Source organism: Sycon ciliatum, chromosome 7 (assembly GCF_964019385.1).
Source record: "Sycon ciliatum chromosome 7, ocSycCili1.1, whole genome shotgun sequence".
Lineage (NCBI taxonomy): Eukaryota > Metazoa > Porifera > Calcarea > Leucosolenida > Sycettidae > Sycon > Sycon ciliatum.
Window position 1 is genome coordinate 24,260,747 of NC_088649.1, and position 22,390 is coordinate 24,283,136.

A 22,390-nucleotide genomic window follows, 5' to 3' on the forward strand; every position below is an offset into this window, starting at 1 on the left:
ATTCCCGTAGCTACGGAGAAGACTTTGTAGTGACCTCGGACATGCATTTCTATATAATTATTATATAAATCATTTTTCGTAAAAATGACCTCTGTATATATTTTCGCGTGAAAGGAATAAACTTTCTCTTTCGCCCCAACTGCGTTGTGGTCTGGTTGGCCATTGTAGCCGTCATGGTTGACGTAAAACACCATAATTGGTGACCCTGACACTGCGCTGAGTCGGAGTTGCTGTATGATCGGAGTTGAGTCGGAGTTGCTGTACGACCTCACCAGCCCACCATCCACCGGTCCGCTGATCCACCGATCCGCCGATCAACCGCCACGATCTCCTAGCCCGCAGCCGCCTCTGACGAGATCAAGATCCGTCATCCTCTGTCACGCGTACGTTTCCCTTGTTCTTTTCTCTACTTTCTTTCTCTAGACTGCCTCTGACACATTCTTCCACCTCTGTCACGCATGTTTCCTCTTTCCCTTTCCTGCATTTTTCTACCTTGTTTCGGACCTCGTGTACACGTGTCATACAACTGTATTCCACATGCAGCGCATATTTTTTCTCTTTGTACAGTGTATTTTTCTTTCCCGTCTTTCCGCTTTCCGCTTTGTACGCTTGGCTCACTCTTTCCTTTCCTTTCCAAGATCTTTTTCCGTTTGGCGTTCTTCAGCAACTGCTCTCGGCTTCATCTCTGGTGGAGGTGTAATGTAGTGACCTCGTACATGCATTTATATACATGTATATATAAATCATTTTTCGTAAAAATGGCCCCTCTTTTTATATTTTCGCCTGAAAGGAAAAAACTTTCTCTTTGGCCCCAGCTTCGTTGTGGTCTGGTTGGCCATTTTAGCCGTCATGGTTGACGCAGAACACCATAACGTTACTTTAGTAACGTCTGGCGCTAGCCAGGGTCCACACAGCTTTATTCCCGTAGCTATGCAGAAGACGTTACTTCAGTAACGTCTGGCGCTAGACAGGGTCCACACAGCTTTAATTTGGTGTTTATTTGTTTGCCTTTGTAGGCTCTACAGGATTGTACATAACAGCTGGCCACAATATTTGCTGGCTTCCGTATCTGTCCCGTACCGTACCATCAAACACAGCTGGCCACAAACAGCTGGCCACAATATTCGTCGTATTATGTATACAACTCCCTGATGTAGAGGGAGATTTGGAAAGAAGTAGGGAGACGAAAAGGAAATGAAATTAGAATGGACGTTAGTTGCCGAATAGGTGATAGGATGCGTCAGCAAAAACATACTTTGGAAGAGAGATCCTGTCGTCTCCAAAATAAGCGTGAACGGGCGATTCAGCACACAAACAAATTCTACCAAGTTGCTTCACGTTATGATCTTGCATTTCAAAGCCCTATTTGAATATTGTGGCCTGCCGTCCTTGATGGTACGGTACGGTACGGTACGGGACAGGTACGGGCGAGGGTAATACGATACCGTCTACCGCCTAGATGACCTAGGCAAAAAACATGAGGATGTTATAAATTTATCAATTCTCCTACTTTTTTTTCAAGGGATCACCTGGGATTCGAACCCGCACTATCGCCCTACATGAATTCCCCGATACACTTCGCATTCATACTCATTCTTCCAAGTTGCTATACGTTATGATTTATCTTGCGTTTGAAAGCCCTATTTGAATGTTGTGGCCAGCTGTCTTTGATGGTACGTTAGGTACGGGACAGATACGGGATAGCGCCAGGCGTGACACAAACAAACACCAAATTAAGTGATTATGTATCCTTGCGTGCCAAAGCATAATACACTGTATGAGGAATTGGCGAGCATAATGCGAGAACCCATGAAAGCACAATTCCATGATTTCGTGAGCATAATCCGCCGGAGCCTAACGCTAGGCCAAATGACACCTTTTGTCAAGCTTTGCCACCTGATTTCACGAGACCATTACTTAACAATACACAGATAACTAACACTTTCTCACACACTCTATATCGCTACATATCATAATCAGGGAGTCGTAAAATACATATGTATTTTACGACTCCCTGATCATAATGGAGTCAAGGCTGGGCGTGAGATGGCTGAGATGCCAAGGCTGGGCGTGGACATCCAAGGACATCCATTGCGACGCGCATCACACGCGACTTACAGAGAAGGAACATCGACTTGAAGCGCAGCAATCAGCTGGGGAATGTGAGGGCCATCGCTCTGGACAAGCCTACATGGAGAAATTTGGCCGACAATCCATGATCTGGCGTCATAGGTCATCAGTGCAAAGTATTAATATTTATCTTGATAATGGAATTTGATCATAGGAGATAGGACAGAAGCGGAACGTATAAGTATACCCACATATTATTACGCGTGCTGTGGTATTATTATTATTACTATTATTATGGTAATAATTGTTATGCTGGGCTTGCCACATTCATGGTACATGTATAATAAATAAATAAATGTTATAGCAGTAGCAGTTGATCCTAGAGGGTGGTGGCGTTCCTACGGATGCGGAAAACTGGCCTTCCAGCCGAGTCTCAAGCAAACCGTGAACTTTTTTTATTTATTATTTATAGCAGTACTCTTAAGGCAGGGTCAGTACCAATTTTCGTCTGATGATCGATTAAGACAGTTCGTGAAACTTGTAGTTAGGAAACCGCAACTGCTAGTTCTGCTGTCCGTGAAACAAACAGACTCTGTGTAATTGATAAGTTGTATTTCTCGCCGGCCGAGCGCAGCGAGAAATTATTTCTCGCGAAATCTTCAGTTGCAAATATGGCATCTGGTGCGTTCTTTATTGTCGCTTCTTTTCCTGACTTCTTCAGTCAGTTTTGAGTCTCACCAGTGTCCCTGCCCTCCCACCCTTCAGTTCTGTGCATATTATCATTGCTTTTTTTTATCAATTTTTGCCGTGATGTGCTTGCCATGCCTACATGATGTCTAATCGCCATTGGGGATGTAAACCCGGTTTTTTCCCTCACAACTGCGTCCGTCGGCGCGATGGATTTTCCCCGGCTGGCTTGTTCCAGAAAAATTAATCTGACGGTCCCAAGTGGTTCTGCATCATGGCCTATTTCTGCTATCCACTGTCACGCCTATTCTATCTGAGACACTCTGTTCTCAGTCCTTACTTCCATACCTCACTCGTTATCCGGTTCACATCTGGCTGCAGCCAACTACCCTTCACTTTGTGTAGTGTCCCTATTGCTGTCTATGTCTCTGTGTGTGCCAGTATATGTGGAGCGAGAACATCATGCATGTATGTTGCAGCATACGCCATGTTCTGCGAAACAGACTTAATACAAGAAGCACAGAATTATTATTACTCAACAAGCAAAGGCGCGGTAGTAGTCGCGAGGGCATCGGGAATTTTCATGAAAATCTCATATTTTTCAACAATATGCTAGTTTTAGCAAGAATATGCTAGTTTTCTGCTAAGCTTGCCGAATTATGCTAGCACAGTGCTAGTTTCCCGAAAGAGCTAATTATGCTAGATATAATGCTAACATTATCCGCCGGGGCCTAACAACCAGTAGCCCTTAGCTGAATAGTTTGTCTTAGGATTGGTTTTCGTCTAATCCCTTTTTTCACAATATTCCAGAACAAAGTCAAGTTCGCATGCATCCACGCAATCAATGCATGCAGTCCAGAATACACTTCATATCAAACATTACTAATATCAAACGTTATCGTTCTCTTCATACATTACCCGTCATACTAGAGCACGCGAAAAGGGCCCTGAGGGACTCGGAGGTCGAAATTCAGGTTGTAAAATTTTTGTATTCACAGTTTAATTTAGATTCAAGTAAAAAAAAACCAGACCAAAAAATTCCCACTGAACACACAGGTACGCCCGTTTTAGTACAAGGCAAATCATTGAAAATATCGCAATTCAAAGATAGAAAACTACCTGAATGGCTATAGAGCATTAGTGAAGCAATAAACTGTTTCATCTCGTGTTCTGATGACCTAGTCAAGCCAGAAATTAGCTACAGTCATGGCAGCCATTGCTGGAGAGTACTAGCTAAGCAATACAGCACAATAATCTGAGATTTTTGGAAGAAAATAGTTTGAAAAGTACGTATCTGAGCCGCACACTTTACTGCCGTGCTGGATATACATGGAAAAAATCCAGACATTGGTGGTGCCAAGGCTAACTAGCCTGCTATCCTACACACCTACAGCAAAACATCTATGATGGCCTCAAGCATCAGGCACTGCAGGGCATAATTCGTCCGCAAACTCGCCAGGAACGAAAGGCCGGATTTCTCGGTACAGGTAGGTCTGTCGTTCACGTGACAGTCCCCTGCCGGCAGGATGTCAGGCAGACCGGCTGCCATAACTGTGGGCACCGTCACTCCTGTTTTCAAGATAGACACTTGCTGAAAGTTGTCTTCAACACGGCTCTTCACAAGTACCACCCCTGGGTTGACTGCCTCGAACACAAAGTGGTGGAACTGGGTGATCCTTGGGATGGGGCGGAAGTACAGCGGGAGAAATTTATCCCAGTCGTACCACAGCAGCCCAGAGCCAGGGACTAACTGGGCAGCATTGCATTCAGTGCTTTCATTGACTACTGCAGCTAGATGGCCCATCGTGTATGTGTCTGCTCGTCTATATATCCTCTTGAAGAGTCCAAACATCCCATCTACAAGGCACCGTGTGTGCCCGGTCACCATAAAAGATAACGTAATCTTTTTGTGGAGTCCGGTCATGCAGCGCCAAGCCAAGTATGCCATAACGGTCTTATTTTTGTTTTGTCCACAGCAATTATCAGCATGTAGGAAGCACTCACTCTCTTGAAGGCCATGAGTCTTGAAGTAGTGGTGAATGGCAGATACCACTGTGTTCGGGTTGTGGGATTTCTTGCCGTCTGCGCCGATGGTGTCGCTCTCGTCCAAGAGGTAGTTGATTTGCTTAGGGATCCCTTCACAGCACACTCCGAATACTTGGACTTTGCGGGGAGTCTTAAAATACATCGGACCCTCTTGACGAGCAGTGTTCGGCAAAAACACATTCTGGGCAAAATCAAAAGTGTAATGAGCTTTGCATTGGCTGGTTGGATCTGGCTGCTCGATGCCAGCAGCTGACATGGCTTGCTGTGATTTCAGCTCATCTCTGGCATCTACAGTTTTCTGGATGTAGTACTCCCGCTCTCTCTTGGCATCATGCACATGGTCAGTGAGATCTTGACAGGCTTTCAGCTTCTCCTGTTCCGACACAGCTGACGTCACTGCTCGTCGCAGGCGTTCGCACTTGGAACATACATCAACACGAGGGGACATGAACTTTATGTTAGATACACATTGATGCCAAATTGATCGAAAGCTTGACTCAGACATAGCCTTATTGCCAGCGGTACACGTTGATACATAGGTAGCATACACTGACTTGTACGTCTGATATGCTGGCAGAAATATTGGCGGCAGATCGTCCCGACCATGAAGCGGCGCTGGGTGGGGTATGCCGAAACGTTGAGCATGCGCATCAATAAACGCCACGCACCGTTTAACATCTTCAAATGCTAAGGCATTATGTGGCTTCCTCCTGACATTGCCGTGAACTCGTACACAACACACCGTTATCCTCCAAATGCTTGCGAAGATTTTTCAATCGTCTGTCACTGACATCGTACACATGGCGAAAAGCTGTCACACACACAGGAGCCCCTTGGAAACTATACTGATATTTTTGCCTTCTCCGCTTCCCAGGATCATCAGTATGCACACGAGCATAACGACATGCGTCCAATTTGCTGAGAATAACTAGGTCAAACTCTGATCGCTCCAGGTCTCTCATATTCAAAACATTGCCCTCGATGTCGCCCGAGTCAAATTTTTGAATACATTTCAAGTTGCAGCAATTCAGTTCGACTGGTGCAGCTGCTGCAACGTCTGGATTTGGAGCGTCTGCAATTCCATGCTCGGCCAACGTGGCTGCTTGGGCATTGTTTGGATTCTCTGCCTCCAAAAAATTAGCAGCAGCAACAGCAGGATCCACAGCTCGAGGCAGAAACACTTCATCGTCGTCAGAATAGTTTTCACTGACAACCAGATCTTCCTCGTCGTGAGTGGCGCTGTCACCGTCCGACGAGCTGTCTTCTGTAGATCCAGTGAACTTAACCTCGTCTTCCAACAGCAGAGCTGACAGTGCCTCATCCACACTGAAAAAACGGCGATGGGAAGCCATGTCACGTTCTCCCCGGCCCACGCCTGCAAAGAAAATGTTTTTCTTTCTGTCAGCGCGGCGCGAAGGCCGTGAAGGAATCAGCTGTTCTCGGCTGAAACTGGACCGATTTTGGAAAACTAAGGACCTGCGAGTTCCCTAGGATCTCCTCTATGTATCTACGATCCAAAATTATGTCGAACATCGGCAGGAGTACAAAGAAATCGATCGGATTCAAAAGCAGCTGAAGCGAAAATTTGAAAATCGATCACCAGCACTTCAAACGCGTTTTTCTCAAAATGTGCACGTGAGCTCTAAGGGCCCTTTTCGCGTGCGCTGGCTCAAATTTATTATTATTATTATTATTATTATTATAGTCTCTTTCCCTCAAACCAGTTACTATTATTATTATTATTATTATTATTATTAGTGCAATTAGGAGTATAATCGATGCAGACATGGCCAGACAACAACGAGTTCATGGAATTTTTAAGGATTTTTATGTTATTCAAAATCGATTTTCGTGTTCCGCTCATCAGTGAATAGTATCGGAACTGAGGGTACTGTGTACAACAATAGAACATTTTATAACAGCATAATTAATTAAAAGTGTGAACAACAAAGGAAGTGCTACAGCATTACATAATAGGTGTCAAACATAGTGCTAACGTATATAACTGAGTGCAGCCACAAAGCAAGAGGTGATACAGTGCAACATGACACAACATTTACATCTGATAACCAGCTACGAGAACAACTTTAGCGCGACTACATGCTTCTTTTGTTTACAAAGAACAGGATTATGCACACGAATACATACAGCTTCCAGAACCTTCAACTGCTTAACATAACTTGCACGGCACAAAACAGAAAAGTGAGAATCATCGTACACACCAAGACAATCTGGACGTGATAACAAGTGACAAAATACAGCTGACTTTTTGCTCACGTCGCTCTCTTCCGTCTCATCCCGCTCCTTTCCTTCGACCTCCGCCTTATCCTCGTCCTCCGTCTCATCTTCATCATCATCGTCCTCATCACCACCATCATCATCATCAGTCACTTCCTCATCATCCGTTTGATGCTCAGTCTCACTGCACTCCTTATCAGCCTCCAACATGGCTCCATCATCTCCACCAGCATCACAAGTCGTTTGACCGCTGCTCCGCGTCACCGTTGCTGGGTTCTCTGCTACAGCACACCCATTTCCACTGTCCATTTTGCGTGGGCCAAGTCCATTCCGTGCATAAATTTCAAGTGAATAGTTTGCTGTGCTTCTTCTGGGTCTATGGGTGAGGATATTGGTTTCATTTAGGTTTGTCGATGATCTCCCTCTCTGTCCAGACACAGTCGGCACCGTGGATCCCAGCACCGGGGGGACCACCGTCTCGGTAGTCACCAAAGGTAAAGGGGGTGGCTCAGGCGGAGGCAAGGGCAACTGCCGAGGTGAAGGTTCAGTGTCTCTCGGTGGCCCCTCCTCCATTCCAGGACGATGATGTTGTGCTAGAGTAGGCTCCGCTGCCGTTTGCAGTGGGTCGAGAAGTGGTGGCCAGGTCAATGATGGCAAACCCACCCCTGCCCCAGCCACCCACGGCACCCCAGGTGGTGGGGCCGGTGGTGGCACGGGAACAGGCGGCGCTGTCGGCACAGCGTTCTGGAAGCTGTATGTATTCGTGTGCATAATCCTGTTCTTTGTAAACAAAAGAAGCATGTAGTCGCGCTAAAGTTGTTCTCGTAGCTGGTTATCAGATGTAAATGTTGTGTCATGTTGCACTGTATCACCTCTTGCTTTGTGGCTGCACTCAGTTATATACGTTAGCACTATGTTTGACACCTATTATGTAATGCTGTAGCACTTCCTTTGTTGTTCACACTTTTAATTAATTATGCTGTTATAAAATGTTCTATTGTTGTACACAGTACCCTCAGTTCCGATACTATTCACTGATGAGCGGAACACGAAAATCGATTTTGAATAACATAAAAATCCTTAAAAATTCCATGAACTCGTTGTTGTCTGGCCATGTCTGCATCGATTATACTCCTAATTGCACTAATAAAATTGCTTTCTCCACGCCGACTCTTTAAATTATTATTATTATTATTTCAAATGGTGAACGGTACTCTTCGGCCAATAAAATGTAAAGAACTCTCCCTCTCCTCCATGCGCTCTCACAGCCGACTTACTGCTACCCTCAGTAGCCATTACACACACCAACCAAGGAAGGGTTGCAGGTAGATACTGAAATTCCTCCTGACAGCTGTTTCGCCTTCATAAGGCTCATCAGAGAAGGTGATATTGAATAGGATGATATCATGTGGAGATGGTCAGATTTATACTACAAAACATGGGCGCAAGATTACGGGCAAAGTGTGAGAATGAGAAGTTACAATTCTCCAGCAACACAGTGCCAGGGGTTCCAAGAAAATGGCAGGTGAGTAATCCAATCACAAGCTGCTAACCTCTCCAGCTACTGAGGGTAGCAGTAAGTCGGCTGTGAGAGCGCATGGAGGAGAGGGAGAGTTCTTTACATTATTATTATTATTATTATTTAAAGAGTCAGCGTGGAGAAAGCAATTTTATTAGTGCAATTAGGAGTATAATCGATGCAGACATGGCCAGACAACAACAAGTTCATGGAATTTTTAAGGATTTTGATGTTATTCAAAATCGATTTTCGTGTTCCGCTCATCAGTGAATAGTATCGGAACTGAGGGTACTGTGTACAAAAATAGAACATTTTATAACAGCATAATTAATTAAAAGTGTGAACAACAAAGGAAGTGCTACAGCATTACATAATAGGTGTCAAACATAGTGCTAACGTATATAACTGAGTGCAGCCACAAAGCAAGAGGTGATACAGTGCAACATGACACAACATTTACATCTGATAACCAGCTACGAGAACAACTTTAGCGCGACTACATGCTTCTTTTATGCTTCTTTTAGTTATGTTAAGCAGTTGAAGGTTCTGGAAGCTGTGTGTATTCGTGTGCATAATCCTGTTCTTTGTAAACAAAAGAAGCATGTAGTCGCGCTAAAGTTGTTCTCGTAGCTGGTTATCAGATGTAAATGTTGTGTCATGTTGCACTGTATCACCTCTTGCTTTGTGGCTGCACTCAGTTATATACGTTAGCACTATGTTTGACACCTATTATGTAATGCTGTAGCACTTCCTTTGTTGTTCACACTTTTAATTAATTATGCTGTTATAAAATGTTCTATTTTTGTACACAGTACCCTCAGTTCCGATACTATTCACTGATGAGCGGAACACGAAAATCGATTTTGAATAACATCAAAATCCTTAAAAATTCCATGAACTTGTTGTTGTCTGGCCATGTCTGCATCGATTATACTCCTAATTGCACTAATAAAATTATTATTATTATTATTATTTATTACTGTGTGGATTCACAGGAAGTGTGAGTTACGAAGTCTGAAGAAAATGTTGAACGGCCTCTGCTGGGATGACGACTACACCATAGCTCAGTGGTTAGAGCATCGCTGGCTACAAGCGAGGGTCCCTGGTTCGAGTCCTGGTGGTGACAGTCAATTTTTTCTTCAGACTTTTCCCGTTTGTCTCTTTCCCTCAAACCAGTCAATATTATTATTATTATTATTATTATTATTATTAAGAAAAGGGTTTGCTCCCCACACCGGAGCTCTCAAGCTCAACTGATGAGGGGTGAATTCCCCGAAACACTGTGTATTGAGCAGGGAGTGGTGCTTTCTTGCAGGTTTGCCGAGTCGAAGGTTCGATGGACCTCTCGTGTGCTCTGGATGGCAGTCGTGAGTCAGTCAAGTGTCAAGTAAAGTCGGCGGAATAGCGCGAGCTCCGGTGTGGGGAGCAAACCCTTTTCTTACAAATCATCGCCGAGGTCGCAACCACTACTTCGTATTATTATTATTATTATTATTATTATTTAAAAATTCGACGAGGAGACAATAATTTTAATATGGCAATAAGTAGGACGAGCTGAAGCGACATGTGGACTACTTTAATAACAATGTAAGCGATGGAGACGATGCAAGAAACAACCTAAAGGGTAAGGAAAAATACATGTAAGAAGAAAAAGGGCAATGGAAAAAAAAAGATGATTCGAACAAGTTTTCGTACAACACTCTTCAGGAATCACCGTTGTACTAAAGAACAAAATGAGAACAAAGGAAATAATATAGCAATCAAGGTAGGGTGACACGATACAATGACAGCACTAGAATATCGAGGTGCGATTTCTCACAAAAGTGTGCAGAAAACAAGGGTATACAAGTAAGAACTAAGCGTGACAAGTGTGTATCAGCAACAAAAAACAAAAAAGTGAGAACGAATGATAATAATAACAATCATAAACAAGAAGGTGACAAAACACATTTAGGCACAAGTGGCAACAACGTTGCCACACTACACAACAGAACATTATTTGAACAATTTTAGGGTAATAACACTATCTTTCTGGACACACAAATTCGGCTTATGAATGCGCTGACAAACAGCTTCCAAAACTTGTAACTGCAAAAGATAACCATGACGAGCACGGCACAAAACAGAAAAACAGGAATCAGAATAAGTACGACAACAGTCAGTACTAGAAACCAAATGATTGTATACTGAAGACTTGTTATTACGAGACGGACGCACACAATCTCGACTCACGCGCACACCCTCACACTCCCTCTCACCCTCACTCAGCTCACCTTCTCCCTCACTGTCCGAATCAGAACCTGCTCCGTCATCCACCGCGGTTTGACTCTCCTCCTCACTTGCATCGTCCTGCGTCTCACCTTCACCACCCACGCCAACCCTGAATGCCGTTGCCTTCACGTCAGTCGTCGTCCTTTCCGATTGTTTCCTTTGTATTTTTAACGTGAATTCATAGGTCCGGTTGTAATCTGCTGTAGACCTCCGTGGTCTGTCATTTGCTGCTTTGTCTTGTGGATTAGTTGTTGTTGTTGTTGTTGGATGTGAACCTGGTGTTGTTGTTGGATGTGAAGCTGGTGTTGTTGTTGCCGCCATGGTTGTTGGTCTTTCTGTTGAATCCAGCTCTGGTTCCGGTGGGACAAATCGACCGCCACGGGTGCTCCCCACCAACACAGACCTCGAAGGAGGAGGGTCAGGGGGAGGCAGAGGTGCTGTCACCACTCGAGGCACAGCCCCATGCAAAGCACCCAGAGGCACAGACTTAGGCACACCCGAGGGTTGCACCAGTGGCGGTTCCGCACGCACCTCCAAAGAGCTGCCAAGCTCCAGCCCGTCCAACACAGATGTCAGAGGGGGAGCGGCAGACAGCGGCAGGGAACTATCCTGCCGTCTAGGTGATGGGTTTTTCCTAGGCCTCCCGCGTTTGGGCCTCTCAGATTGCGCACTGGGTGGAAGGATGTGAAGTGGAGTGTGTTGTTTGATACGTGCGTTCAGGTGCTGAACAGTCCTACCAACATACATTCCTGAAGAGTGTTGTACGAAAACTTGTTCGAATCATCTTTTTTTTTCCATTGCCCTTTTTCTTCTTACATGTATTTTTCCTTACCCTTTAGGTTGTTTCTTGCATCGTCTCCATCGCTTACATTGTTATTAAAGTAGTCCACATGTCGCTTCAGCTCGTCCTACTTATTGCCATATTAAAATTATTATTATTATTATTATTATTATTATTATTATTATTATTATTATTATTAATAGAACATTTTATAACAGCATAATTAATTAAAAGTGTGAACAACAAAGGAAGTGCTACAGCATTACATAATAGGTGTCAAACATAGTGCTAACGTATATAACTGAGTGCAGCCACAAAGCAAGAGGTGATACAGTGCAACATGACACAACATTTACATCTGATAACCAGCTACGAGAACAACTTTAGCGCGACTACATGCTTCTTTTGTTTACAAAGAACAGGATTATGCACACGAATACATACAGCTTCCAGAACCTTCAACTGCTTAACATAACTTGCACGGCACAAAACAGAAAAGTGAGAATCATCGTACACACCAAGACAATCTGGACGTGATAACAAGTGACAAAATACAGCTGACTTTTTGCTCACGTCGCTCTCTTCCGTCTCATCCCGCTCCTTTCCTTCGACTCAGTTCCGATACTATTCACTGATGAGCGGAACAGCACTTCCTTTGTTGTTCACGCTTTTAATTAATTATGCTGTTATAAAATGTTCTATTGTTGTACACAGTACCCTCAGTTCCGATACTATTCACTGATGAGCGGAACAGCACTTCCTTTGTTGTTCACACTTTTAATTAATTATGCTGTTATAAAATGTTCTAATGTTCTACCCTCAGTTCCGATACTATTATTATTATTATGGAGTTGGCTTTATTTCACTCACGTTGTCATGACATGAGGTAAGAACCCCATCACCGGGCCAAAAGAGACCAAGGGTAATGAGAGAAAAAAAAAAAAAAAAAAAAAAAAAAAAAGATAAATGGCCAACGCAATGAAGACCGAAGCAAAAAGGATTGTAAAAACCAAAGCAAAAATATTGAAAGCCGACGCAGAAACTGAGAGACGGACAGAAATAAGCAGTACGATGGAGGATGCCAGGACATATTCGAATACAAAAAGATGGAGGAGGACAGGACATATTCGAATACAAAAAGAGTAATCACAAAAATGGACTACCAGTACAGGAATAGACCTGTAGAAATAGAGGAAGAGATGAATGCCGGACATACTCAAATGGCAAGAGAAAAATCAGGCTGTGAGAACCGTCATACTGCACATTCATGGATGTCAAAGCAAATGCGGTATTGGAGGTTTATACAGACTAGCTCTACCCGTAACATGAGGAGCCTAATGCCGAATGCCAAGAACCGACTTGATGATGTTCAGCGTGCCCAGGATAGCACATTGCTGAGCCCTTTCAATGCGCAGAGTGCCTGCCAATGCCAACACAAAGTGTGAGAGGGACACACCAGTCAGTCCACCAAGCGCCCCAACAACCAGGGGCACAACGCGGACATCATCCACATGCCAGATGCGCCGCAGCTCTTGGCAAAGGGGAGCGTACTTTGTTATTTTTTCGGCGATTTTTGTGGGCACATTCTGGTCCAGTGGAACACTGACATCCATCAGCAGCACCTGTGTGCTGGACCGCAACACCAGGTCTGGACGGTTGTGGCGCACTTGCGTATCCGTTGGGATATTGAACTCCCACAGGAGCTTCATGTCAGGATTTTCCGTGACAGGCACAAGATGATGCTTCAGCGGGTTGCTTCCCGGCTGACCCAGACCATGCCGCTTGCATAGTGCCCAATGCACCAACTTGACGAGCGTGTCATGCCGTTCGATATACAGTGTTTTGGCTAGGGCTGGGCAACAGGCCACAATGTGATCAACTGTTTCTCCGCGAGTGCCGCAAACTCGACAAATGTCCACAACGTCTCCCCGTCCAATGACCGTGACCTGATAGTGCCTGGTCGCAATGGCCTGATCCTGTACAGCCAGCAAGAGTCCCTCTGTCGCAGGCCTGATCGTTGGCGATTTCAGCCAGCGAAAACTCAAGCCCAGGTCCAAGCCAGCATCAGAAGCTCGTCTCCAGAACTGGCCATGGAGAGGCTTACCTTGGATAACGGCCAGGCACCGGAGAGCAACGGCCTTCTTGACAATGACTTTTGTGGCAGTCTCCAAGTCGGGTAGGTCAAGTTCACCCAGAAGTCTGGAGGCTTGACGTGTAACTGATTTTGACGGTGCCACATCATTGTCGTGATGGCGCTTAACAGCAGCCAACAGTGGCACGTTTGGGTGGGCTTGTAGGTACCGCGCCACCCGGACACGGGTTCTATCCAGGAGATCCCGGAATGATAGAATTCCTCGACCACCCATGTCACGAGGCAGGTGGACCCTGGCGGCAGAGTCCTTGGGGTGGCGGGCGTGTGCTTTAAACAGTGCTTGGCGGGTCTGTCGGTCGAGTTCTTCTATCTCTGCCATTGTCCACTCAACGATGCACAGAGAGTAGAGGATGACTGGAATGGCAAAGGTGTTGATGGCTTTGACCAAGTTCCTGGCGTTCAATTGAGACGAGCATATCAATTGAAGGCGGCGGCCGAACTCGGCCTTTGCTGTGGTCTTCAATTCGGTGGCGTGAAAATGTGCTGATTCCGGGACACCAAGGTACCTGTAGGACTCCTCCGCCTGCAGCTTAGCAATGGCGTGACCCTGGAGTGTCTGGAGAGCAGACTGCTGATCGCTCTGGGCTCTTCCCCGTTTCATGGTGAGCCAGCTAGACTTTGATGGGTTGAATCGCATACCAATGCAGTCGCCCATTGACTCCACAACATTGGTCATGGAGAGCAGATTATTATTATTATTATTATTATTATTATTATTATTATTATTATTATTATTATTATTATTATTAATATTATTATTTGGAAAGGATGGGAGAACTTCAAATTCAAAGGATCAGTCGGGGAAGTGAACTGCCTGAAAAGAGAAAAAACGCCAGACCCACCAGGACTCGAACCTGGGACCCTGCTTGTCATGAGCAATGCTCTAACCACTGAGCTATGGGACCAGGCTGAACCTAGAAGGCGCTGACAAGTTTTTCACTCCAAAGGCAGCTCACAACACACCAACCACGGTCAGTTTCTGGAAACTACCAGGAGTTCTCCCATCCTTTCCAAATTTAATCACTTTCTTTCACTCCTGGTAGTTTCCAGAAACTGACCGTGGTTGGTCCCCTGGGGGAGGGAAAAAGACCCAAGTGCCATCAGTATGTGTGGCACGTGTTGTGAGCTGCCTTTGGAGTGAAAAACTTGTCAGCGCCTTCTAGGTTCAGCCTGGTCCCATAGCTCAGTGGTTAGAGCATTGCTCATGACAAGCAGGGTCCCAGGTTCGAGTCCTGGTGGGTCTGGCGTTTTTTCTCTTTTCAGGCAGTTCACTTCCCCGACTGATCCTTTGAATTTGAAGTTCTCCCATCCTTTCCAAATTATTATTATTATTATAATTTATTATTATTATTATTATTCCAGTCCAGAACACACTTCATATCAAACCTTACTAATATCACTAATATTGACTGAGTACGAGGTCAATATAGGAAATAAAAGCCGAGGTTTTTTACGAGGTCTTTTATTTCCTATACTGACCAAGTACGAAGTCAATATTAGATTTATCACGACTAGCCAAAGCCTGTGTTCAATCGCTAAAAAGGAGTCAAATATAAGCGGTCAATATAGCCCTAAGGAGTGAAATATGCAGGAATATTTTCACTGCTTAGGTATGGCAAAAATCTATGGGAGTCAATACTAAGAGAGTGATAACAAACGTTATCGTTCTCTTCATACATTACCCGTCATACTTTTGAAATTAAAGAATGTTGTACTTAATGGGTCTCAGGGCGTTCGTAAATGGAGCATTGTGTGTGTTCACTCTCATCTATGTCCCTGTTCGACGCTGAGTGAGAACCTTTTTGCACTGGAAATGTCTGCAACATTAAATATGGCTGAAGATCACTGGACCGGCGTACTCAGTTGCTGCGGGTAAGCGTATGATTTGCAGTGTAGGTATAGTTATGGAGAATGGTATGTTTGTGTGCGTATGATTGTGAGTGGTACGCATCGATATAATTCCCTGCCATTGGCATCTCAGTTGATAGCTAGACGCATAACAACTTGTAAAGGGTTGATATGACCTGCTTGTGAAGGCAAATGTAGTTACTGTAGTGTTGGACAAAGGACGCAACACATACAAGTTCACTCACTGTGCATACCAGAGTCTAGTTCCAAACTCTACACACCAGAGTCTAGTTCCAAACGAGTCTATTACTGAGTTTTGTAGAAAGCCTAGAGATGGCTGAAGCGCCAAATAACTTCATGGACGATGTCAACAAGATCCGGAATGACGAATACGACCGCGAGCTGTGCGCTGCTGGTAGGTGAGCCAACTACTACATGCTGTATTTCGCTAGCAGTATTGCTTACCTATAGAAGTGCTCTGCAGACTTAAAAAAAAAATCTTCTACAACTGTCCTTGTATTTAATGAACGGTTGGTGATAGTTACTTCATTCAACAGTAGCCTGCGAACATGGCAGACGCGGAAAGTATGTATCCGCCATAGCGTGGGCGTTTGAACATTAATTTGTTGAAAACCAGTTCCCCATGAGAGTTGAAAACACGCTTGTTCGGTCTGCGTTCACCACGAGAAATATTGATATCACGAAAGGATAAGATATGAAGTTGAAAGTGGATGTATTTGAAAAGAATTGCAATTGCGGTGAGGGTACGTCTGAAATGGAGGGATTCTAAGTTACACTTACTATAGTTAAACTAATGAAATTATTATTATCCGATATCTCATCTCTTTCTCTGTTTTAGAGACTGAAGAAGAAATGAGGGCGATAGAAAGGGCCCAGATCCTGTTTAATGAGCAGATGCAGGCAGAACAGCCAAGACCTCAGCTGCCACCAGTGGCGCCAGCACGACGACCCCAGGCCCAGGTCATGTTGGCGGCAGCGCGGGGTGAACAGCCAGGAAATCAGCCGCCACCAGTAGTACCACCAGGCCGGATCCAGGCCGTCTTTGCTGCAGGACTCAGAGCGCAAAGACGACGATACAACGACCAAATGGTCCCCTTGGTCCTGCCAGCAGATCCGCGGGCAGAACAGGCGAGACAGCAGCGGCCACCAGTAGCACCGGCGTGGGTTGATGAACAAGGAAATCAGCTGCCACCAGTAGCTCAACCACCACCACCACCCCAGGTCGTCTTTGCTCAAGGAGCGGAAATACAACTACTCAACGCCCCAATGGTCCCGTTGGTCCTGCCAGCAGAGCCGCCGGCAGAACAGGCGAGACAGCAGCGGCCACCAGTAGCACCGGCGCGGGGTGAACAGCCAGGAAATCAGCCGCCACCAGTAGCTCAACCACCACCACCCCAGGTCGTCTTTGCTCCAGGAGCGCAAGCAGCACAAAGACGACGACGCAACGCCCCAATGGTCCCGTTGGTCCTGCCAGCAGAGCCGCCGGCAGAACAGGCGAGACAGCAGCGGCCACCAGAAGCACCGGCGCGGGGTGAACAGCCAGGAAATCAGCCGCCACCAGTAGCTCAACCACCACCACCCCAGGTGGTCTTTGCTCCAGGAGCGCAAGGAGAGCAAAGACGACGACGCAACGCCCCAATGGTCCCGTTGGTCCTGCCAGCAGAGCCGCCGGCAGAACAGGCGAGACAGCAGCGGCCACCAGGAGCACCGGCGTGGGTTGATGAACAAGGAAATCAGCTGCCACCAGTAGCTCAACCACCACCACCACCCCAGGTCGTCTTTGCTCCAGGAGCGCAAGGAGAGCAAAGACGACGACGCAACGCCCCAATGGTCCCGTTGGTCCTGCCAGCAGAGCCGCCGGCAGAACAGGCGAGACAGCAGCGGCCACCAGGAGCACCGGCGTGGGTTGATGAACAAGGAAATCAGCTGCCACCAGTAGCTCAACCACCACCACCACCCCAGGTCGTCTTTGCTCCAGGAGCGCAAGGAGAGCAAAGACGACGACGCAACGCCCCAATGGTCCCGTTGGTCCTGCCAGCAGAGCCGCCGGCAGAACAGGCGAGACAGCAGCGGCCACCAGGAGCGCCACGACGAGGCCAGAATGAAGGGGCAAACAAAGATCGCCAAGCCTAGCCCTCTACATGTATATGTCTTCAAATTAGTCCTCGTCTTATCTAATTTCATAGAGTATTCGTCATACTTTTGAAAATACATTTGTATGAAATATGTAACGGTCCTCTGTTGTTTTCGTAGTGCAGTTAATTACAGTTCTGGCAACTGAAATCTGACCCCTTAGCGATGCGTCCTTTTTCTAGCGGTCTCTATTTCGTGGTTTTTACCATCCGGTGTTGGGTCCTTGCGATGTGAGCGGACTGCTCAGGAGTCAGGGGTCACTGAGGATTTCAGTTGCTAGTACTGTACATTCTTGTTCCACGCTGAGACGCTGACACTTTTTTTTTGCACTGGAAATTTCGGCAACATAAAAATAATATGGCTGAAGATCACTGGACCGGCGTATTCAGTTCTTGCAGGTGAGCGCATGATTTGCAGAGTAGGTATAGCTACTGTTATAGAGAATGATATTCAGTTGCTGCGTATGATTTGCAGAGAAGGTGTAGTAACTTTCTAGCGGTCTCTATTTCGTAGTTTTTATCATCCCATGCTGGGTCCTTTCGTGTGAGTGGTACACACCGATACAATTATTATCCCCGCCAATCCCTGAAACAGGTACCTCAGCCAAGCAAAGTGGGATGGTCAACGACCATCATTGAGAAACTGAGGGTACCAGCATCAAGCCCTGTCTTGAAGCGGAAGGAGTTTCCTGCCGTGCTGCGACTCAGAGTTAATTGCGAACTCGTGTCCCGGCGCGAGGAAAACATGGATGCAGTGAGTGTGATTTTCGGTCTTTGGCCAATTGCTGGTGAGCTGATCTACTCACCTCCCGCAGCTTTAGGAGCTGCATCTGCGTCTTGATCCTTTGGTGGCGTTCCTATGGATGTGGGAAACTCGGCACCTAGCTGAGTCTTACACGAACTGTGAAGGATAGGTATCTCAGTGGATAGCCAGCCAGACGTATCAAAACTCATGGTGGACTAGCAAAGGGTTGAGAATGTCTAACATTGTTCTGCCCAGTAATCCGCTTGTGCCTCATTATTTGGCTTTACACCAAATTTGACCTGATTTTGCGCGTCACGTGGGAAACAACGTGCATTTTAACCTCTCGAATATGTGGTTAGCAGCATGGCTTACCTAGAGGTTACTCTAATTTCAGAAATTTTCGGTGCTCAATATTTTCGGGATGAGGGCAAAAGGCCAGGTTAGGTGAACAGAAATTTTCGGTACAGAGAAGCAGTTCCCTATTGGATTATGTGTGTTAGTGTTTGTTTGGTGTATTGAAATTTTAGGTATGAAGCAGATGCACCGAAAGTACCGAAAATAAAAGTACACCGAAAATTTGTGAAATTAGAGGTTCTCTGCAGATGTTTTGTGTTAGTTACTAGTAAGGGTTTGCATTCCGAATTTCAGTTCAGCGTTCTTCCGTCATTTGTCGAACATCAAAGTCGAATTTTCGAACAAATGTTTGTTTTACAAGTCGAACATCATGACATGACACAAACAAAATGACATGACACATTGTGTTTTCATTTCGTGAGCTCCAGCATCGGCGAATTCCTGTCCCGTGCTCCTTTTCTTGCTGCTTACAACGAACCTTGCCCAAAGAGTTCAGGGCCAAATCTGCCTCGTCAGCTGCCTCAGAAGAAGCAACTCCACGTCCAAGTCAAATTTTATTCGTATCGCCTTGTCTTTTCAGCCACACAGATGATGGTGAGGACACTCCAAGCGAAAGGGAGAGGAGCAATCAGAGGCAGCTGTAGGGCAATACGGTCATACCACGATTCAAGGGCGCAAAGCAGCATTCCGCAAAACTTGTGTGGTTCTAAAGATGCGAAGGTCAATTGAAGGGGAAGCTATGCGGACAAGAATCATGCAAGACGAAAGCATTAGTAAAACAGCACTGTACTTCGACTATGCCAATTTAGATGGACAATAAGCAGCAGTAATAGACTGTGACCTTCACATGACGATCATTTTGCTGGATAGATCAGGATGGCGATCATCAGGTGTGCCAGACTGCATTCTGATGGAGAGCCAAGGATAAATATGTAAAAAAGGGAAGGGACCAAGGAACTACAAGTTGCGCTATAATGTCCATCAGTTACTTGATAAACATCTCATACTGCTGCGACCCGGTGCAGTCACTACTCCGTATAGTTTTCACATTTGTCCTAGTCTCAGCACCATTGTCTTTTATAATTTAGAAAAGCGATCCTGTCAGCTTTTCTATTATTGTGTTCACAATGTAAGAGCTAACGACATCGCTATTGACACACGTTGTCTAGGGACGTTTCTACGTAAGGTGTTCGGTACCTGGACCAGTGAGCTACTCCATGGCTCCTACCATCGCGTGGCCGGCCGCGTGCGTGTGCATGGCAGACATTGTTCCAGCCTTATCCTTGGCTCTCCATCCGAGTTCACTCTTGCCCACGAGTAAAACTAATGAAATGAATTATTATCCGATATCTCATCTCTGTTTTAGCGAATGAAGAAGAAATGAGGGCGATAGAAGGGGCCCAGATCCTGTTGGATGAGCCAGCACTGCTGCGGATAGAACAGCCAAGACATCAGCGGCCACCAGTAGCGCTACCACGACGACCCCAGGCCCAGGTCATGTTGGCTGCACCAGCACTGCCGCGGGTAGAACAGCCCGGACATCAGCAGCCTGACCTGACCTTTGACGCCCATCGCCGGACGAGATGATAGCAATGCTACGGCAGAAGCCATAGCAACTTGTGCTGGGATTGCACCATTCAACAGCTTGCAAGGCTGAAGAATTGACCGTCACTATTCAGCCTGGTCTACACCATACAGCTATTTTGAAGTGACTTTTTCTGGCCAGTGAATCCCTATTTTTGGTCTTTTCATTTTTTTCCCGCACACACATCACACCACATACTCCGGCATGCACTGGCTGTTGGTAACCACCCAGGAGAATGAAAGAAAAGTCAGGAAGAGTCTAAGAAAGAGAACAAAGACGTGTGTGACCATAATCGTCCGGGATCGAACCCGCAACCTATAGATTGGAAATCGCTGCACATACCACTGCACCATATGGGACACACATCAGCAGCCACCAGTAGCGCCACCACAACGACCCTGCGCCCGGGTCTTGTTTGCTCCCCAAGCGCAACCACGACGACCCTACGCACGGATGGTCGTGTTGGGCCCCCAGCAATGCCGCGCGCAGAACAGCCAAGACGTCAGCGGCCACCAGTTGCGCCACGACGACGCCAGGCTGAAGGAGCGCCACGACCAGGCCAGGTTTAAGTGACAGAAAAACGGCGCCAAGTGTAGTCCTCGGCATGAACTTATTCTTCGAACTAGTCCTCGTCTAGTCTAATCTCATAGAGTATTCCAAGAGCGCTACTACGACAGAAGGTTGAAGGGGCACAAAAAACGGCGCCAAGCGTAGCCCTCTGCATGTATAATAAATTAATAATTATTATGTCTTCTAATGAGTCCTCGTCTAATCTAATTTCAAAGAGTATTCGTTATACTTATGAAAATATATTTGTATCGAAATGTAACGGTCCTCCCTTGTTTTCGTAGTGCAGTTAACTACAGTGCTGGCAACTGAAATCTGACATCATCACGCAACTACATACTTATTCGACATGTCTGTGTAATTTATAACATCATACATGTATAGCTATGAATAGGATGAAGGCCGCAGACAACATCACGCAACTACGTTACTTGTTCGACGTGTATGTGTATTTTTAGGCAATAATATTATTGAAACCCAGAATCGATTTTCTCGTTCCTATCATCAGTGGGAAAAAAATACGGAACTAAGGGATACAACTAAAGAAACTGAAGTTAATTACTGTAATAGAAAGGTGTTAGAAATAACATCATGATACAAGTGCAATAAAACCACTAGAGGAAACGCAAAAAGATACCAAGATTAGTAGATTACGTAACCAAAGGTGAGAAGATTACGTAACCAAGGATGAGAAGGCACTGAACGAAGTGTCAACCTACGAATACAACCTCAGTGCAACAACGTGCTCTTTCTGCTCACACAAAACAGGCTTATGAATACGTACACAAACTGCCTCAAGGGCTTTCAACTGCTGGACATAACGCGCACGACACAGCACAGAAAAATGAGAGTCATCATACACACCAAGACAGTCAGGACTAGATAACCAGTGTGGGCACACAGCCGACTTCTTACGATCAACACATTCATCTGCCTAATCTCGCTCTTTCCCATCCGACTCCTCCTCGTTCATTTCATCGTCTTCTTCCTCGTTCTGCTCGCCATCCTCACGAACATCGTCACCACCATCATCTGTCTCGTCCTCTGTCTTTCCACCCACCGTTTCGTAATCCAATTCCTCTTCCATCCTCTGATCATCCGTCGCATCCTCCATTTCTGTAAAGACCACTTGTCTCCCATCTGCTAGCTGCTCGTCTCGTGACTGGAGTTGTTCCTCCAGATCACAAGTTTCATGCATGACACAAACACATTTCTCTTTGCTCTGAGTATGTCTTGACGTGCATTGTGAGGATCGATACGCGTAATGCTTTGTGTGTGACTTAATGTTGTCAGGCATAGCACGAAAAACGTTGTATTATAGTGCTAATAGTAATCACAAGTTTTCATGCATGACTCAAACACGTTTACACCACA

The 22,390-nt window shown here is 45.7% G+C and overlaps 1 protein-coding gene across 1 annotated transcript; it reads left to right on the forward strand.

The window, feature by feature from the left end:
• The first annotated feature begins 15,783 nt into the window (after window positions 1-15,783).
• LOC135820617 (basic salivary proline-rich protein 1-like) lies at window positions 15,784-17,808 on the forward strand. Its single transcript, XM_065333662.1, has 2 exons — window positions 15,784-16,027; window positions 16,472-17,808. Exons 1-2 carry the CDS (start codon window positions 15,946-15,948, stop codon window positions 17,764-17,766), a joined length of 1,377 nt encoding a protein of 458 aa, XP_065189734.1. The 5' UTR covers window positions 15,784-15,945; the 3' UTR covers window positions 17,767-17,808.
• The last annotated feature ends 4,582 nt before the right edge of the window (window positions 17,809-22,390 follow it).

What these genes read in the sequence shown, in the direction of transcription:
- LOC135820617 (XM_065333662.1), top strand. Translation starts at nt 15,946, where the DNA reads ATGGCTGAAGCGCCAAATAACTTCATGGACGATGTCAACAAGATCCGG. An exon ending in CCGCGAGCTGTGCGCTGCTG is followed by an intron (nt 16,028 to 16,471) that starts GTAGGTGAGCCA and finishes TCTCTGTTTTAG; the next exon opens with AGACTGAAGAAGAAATGAGG.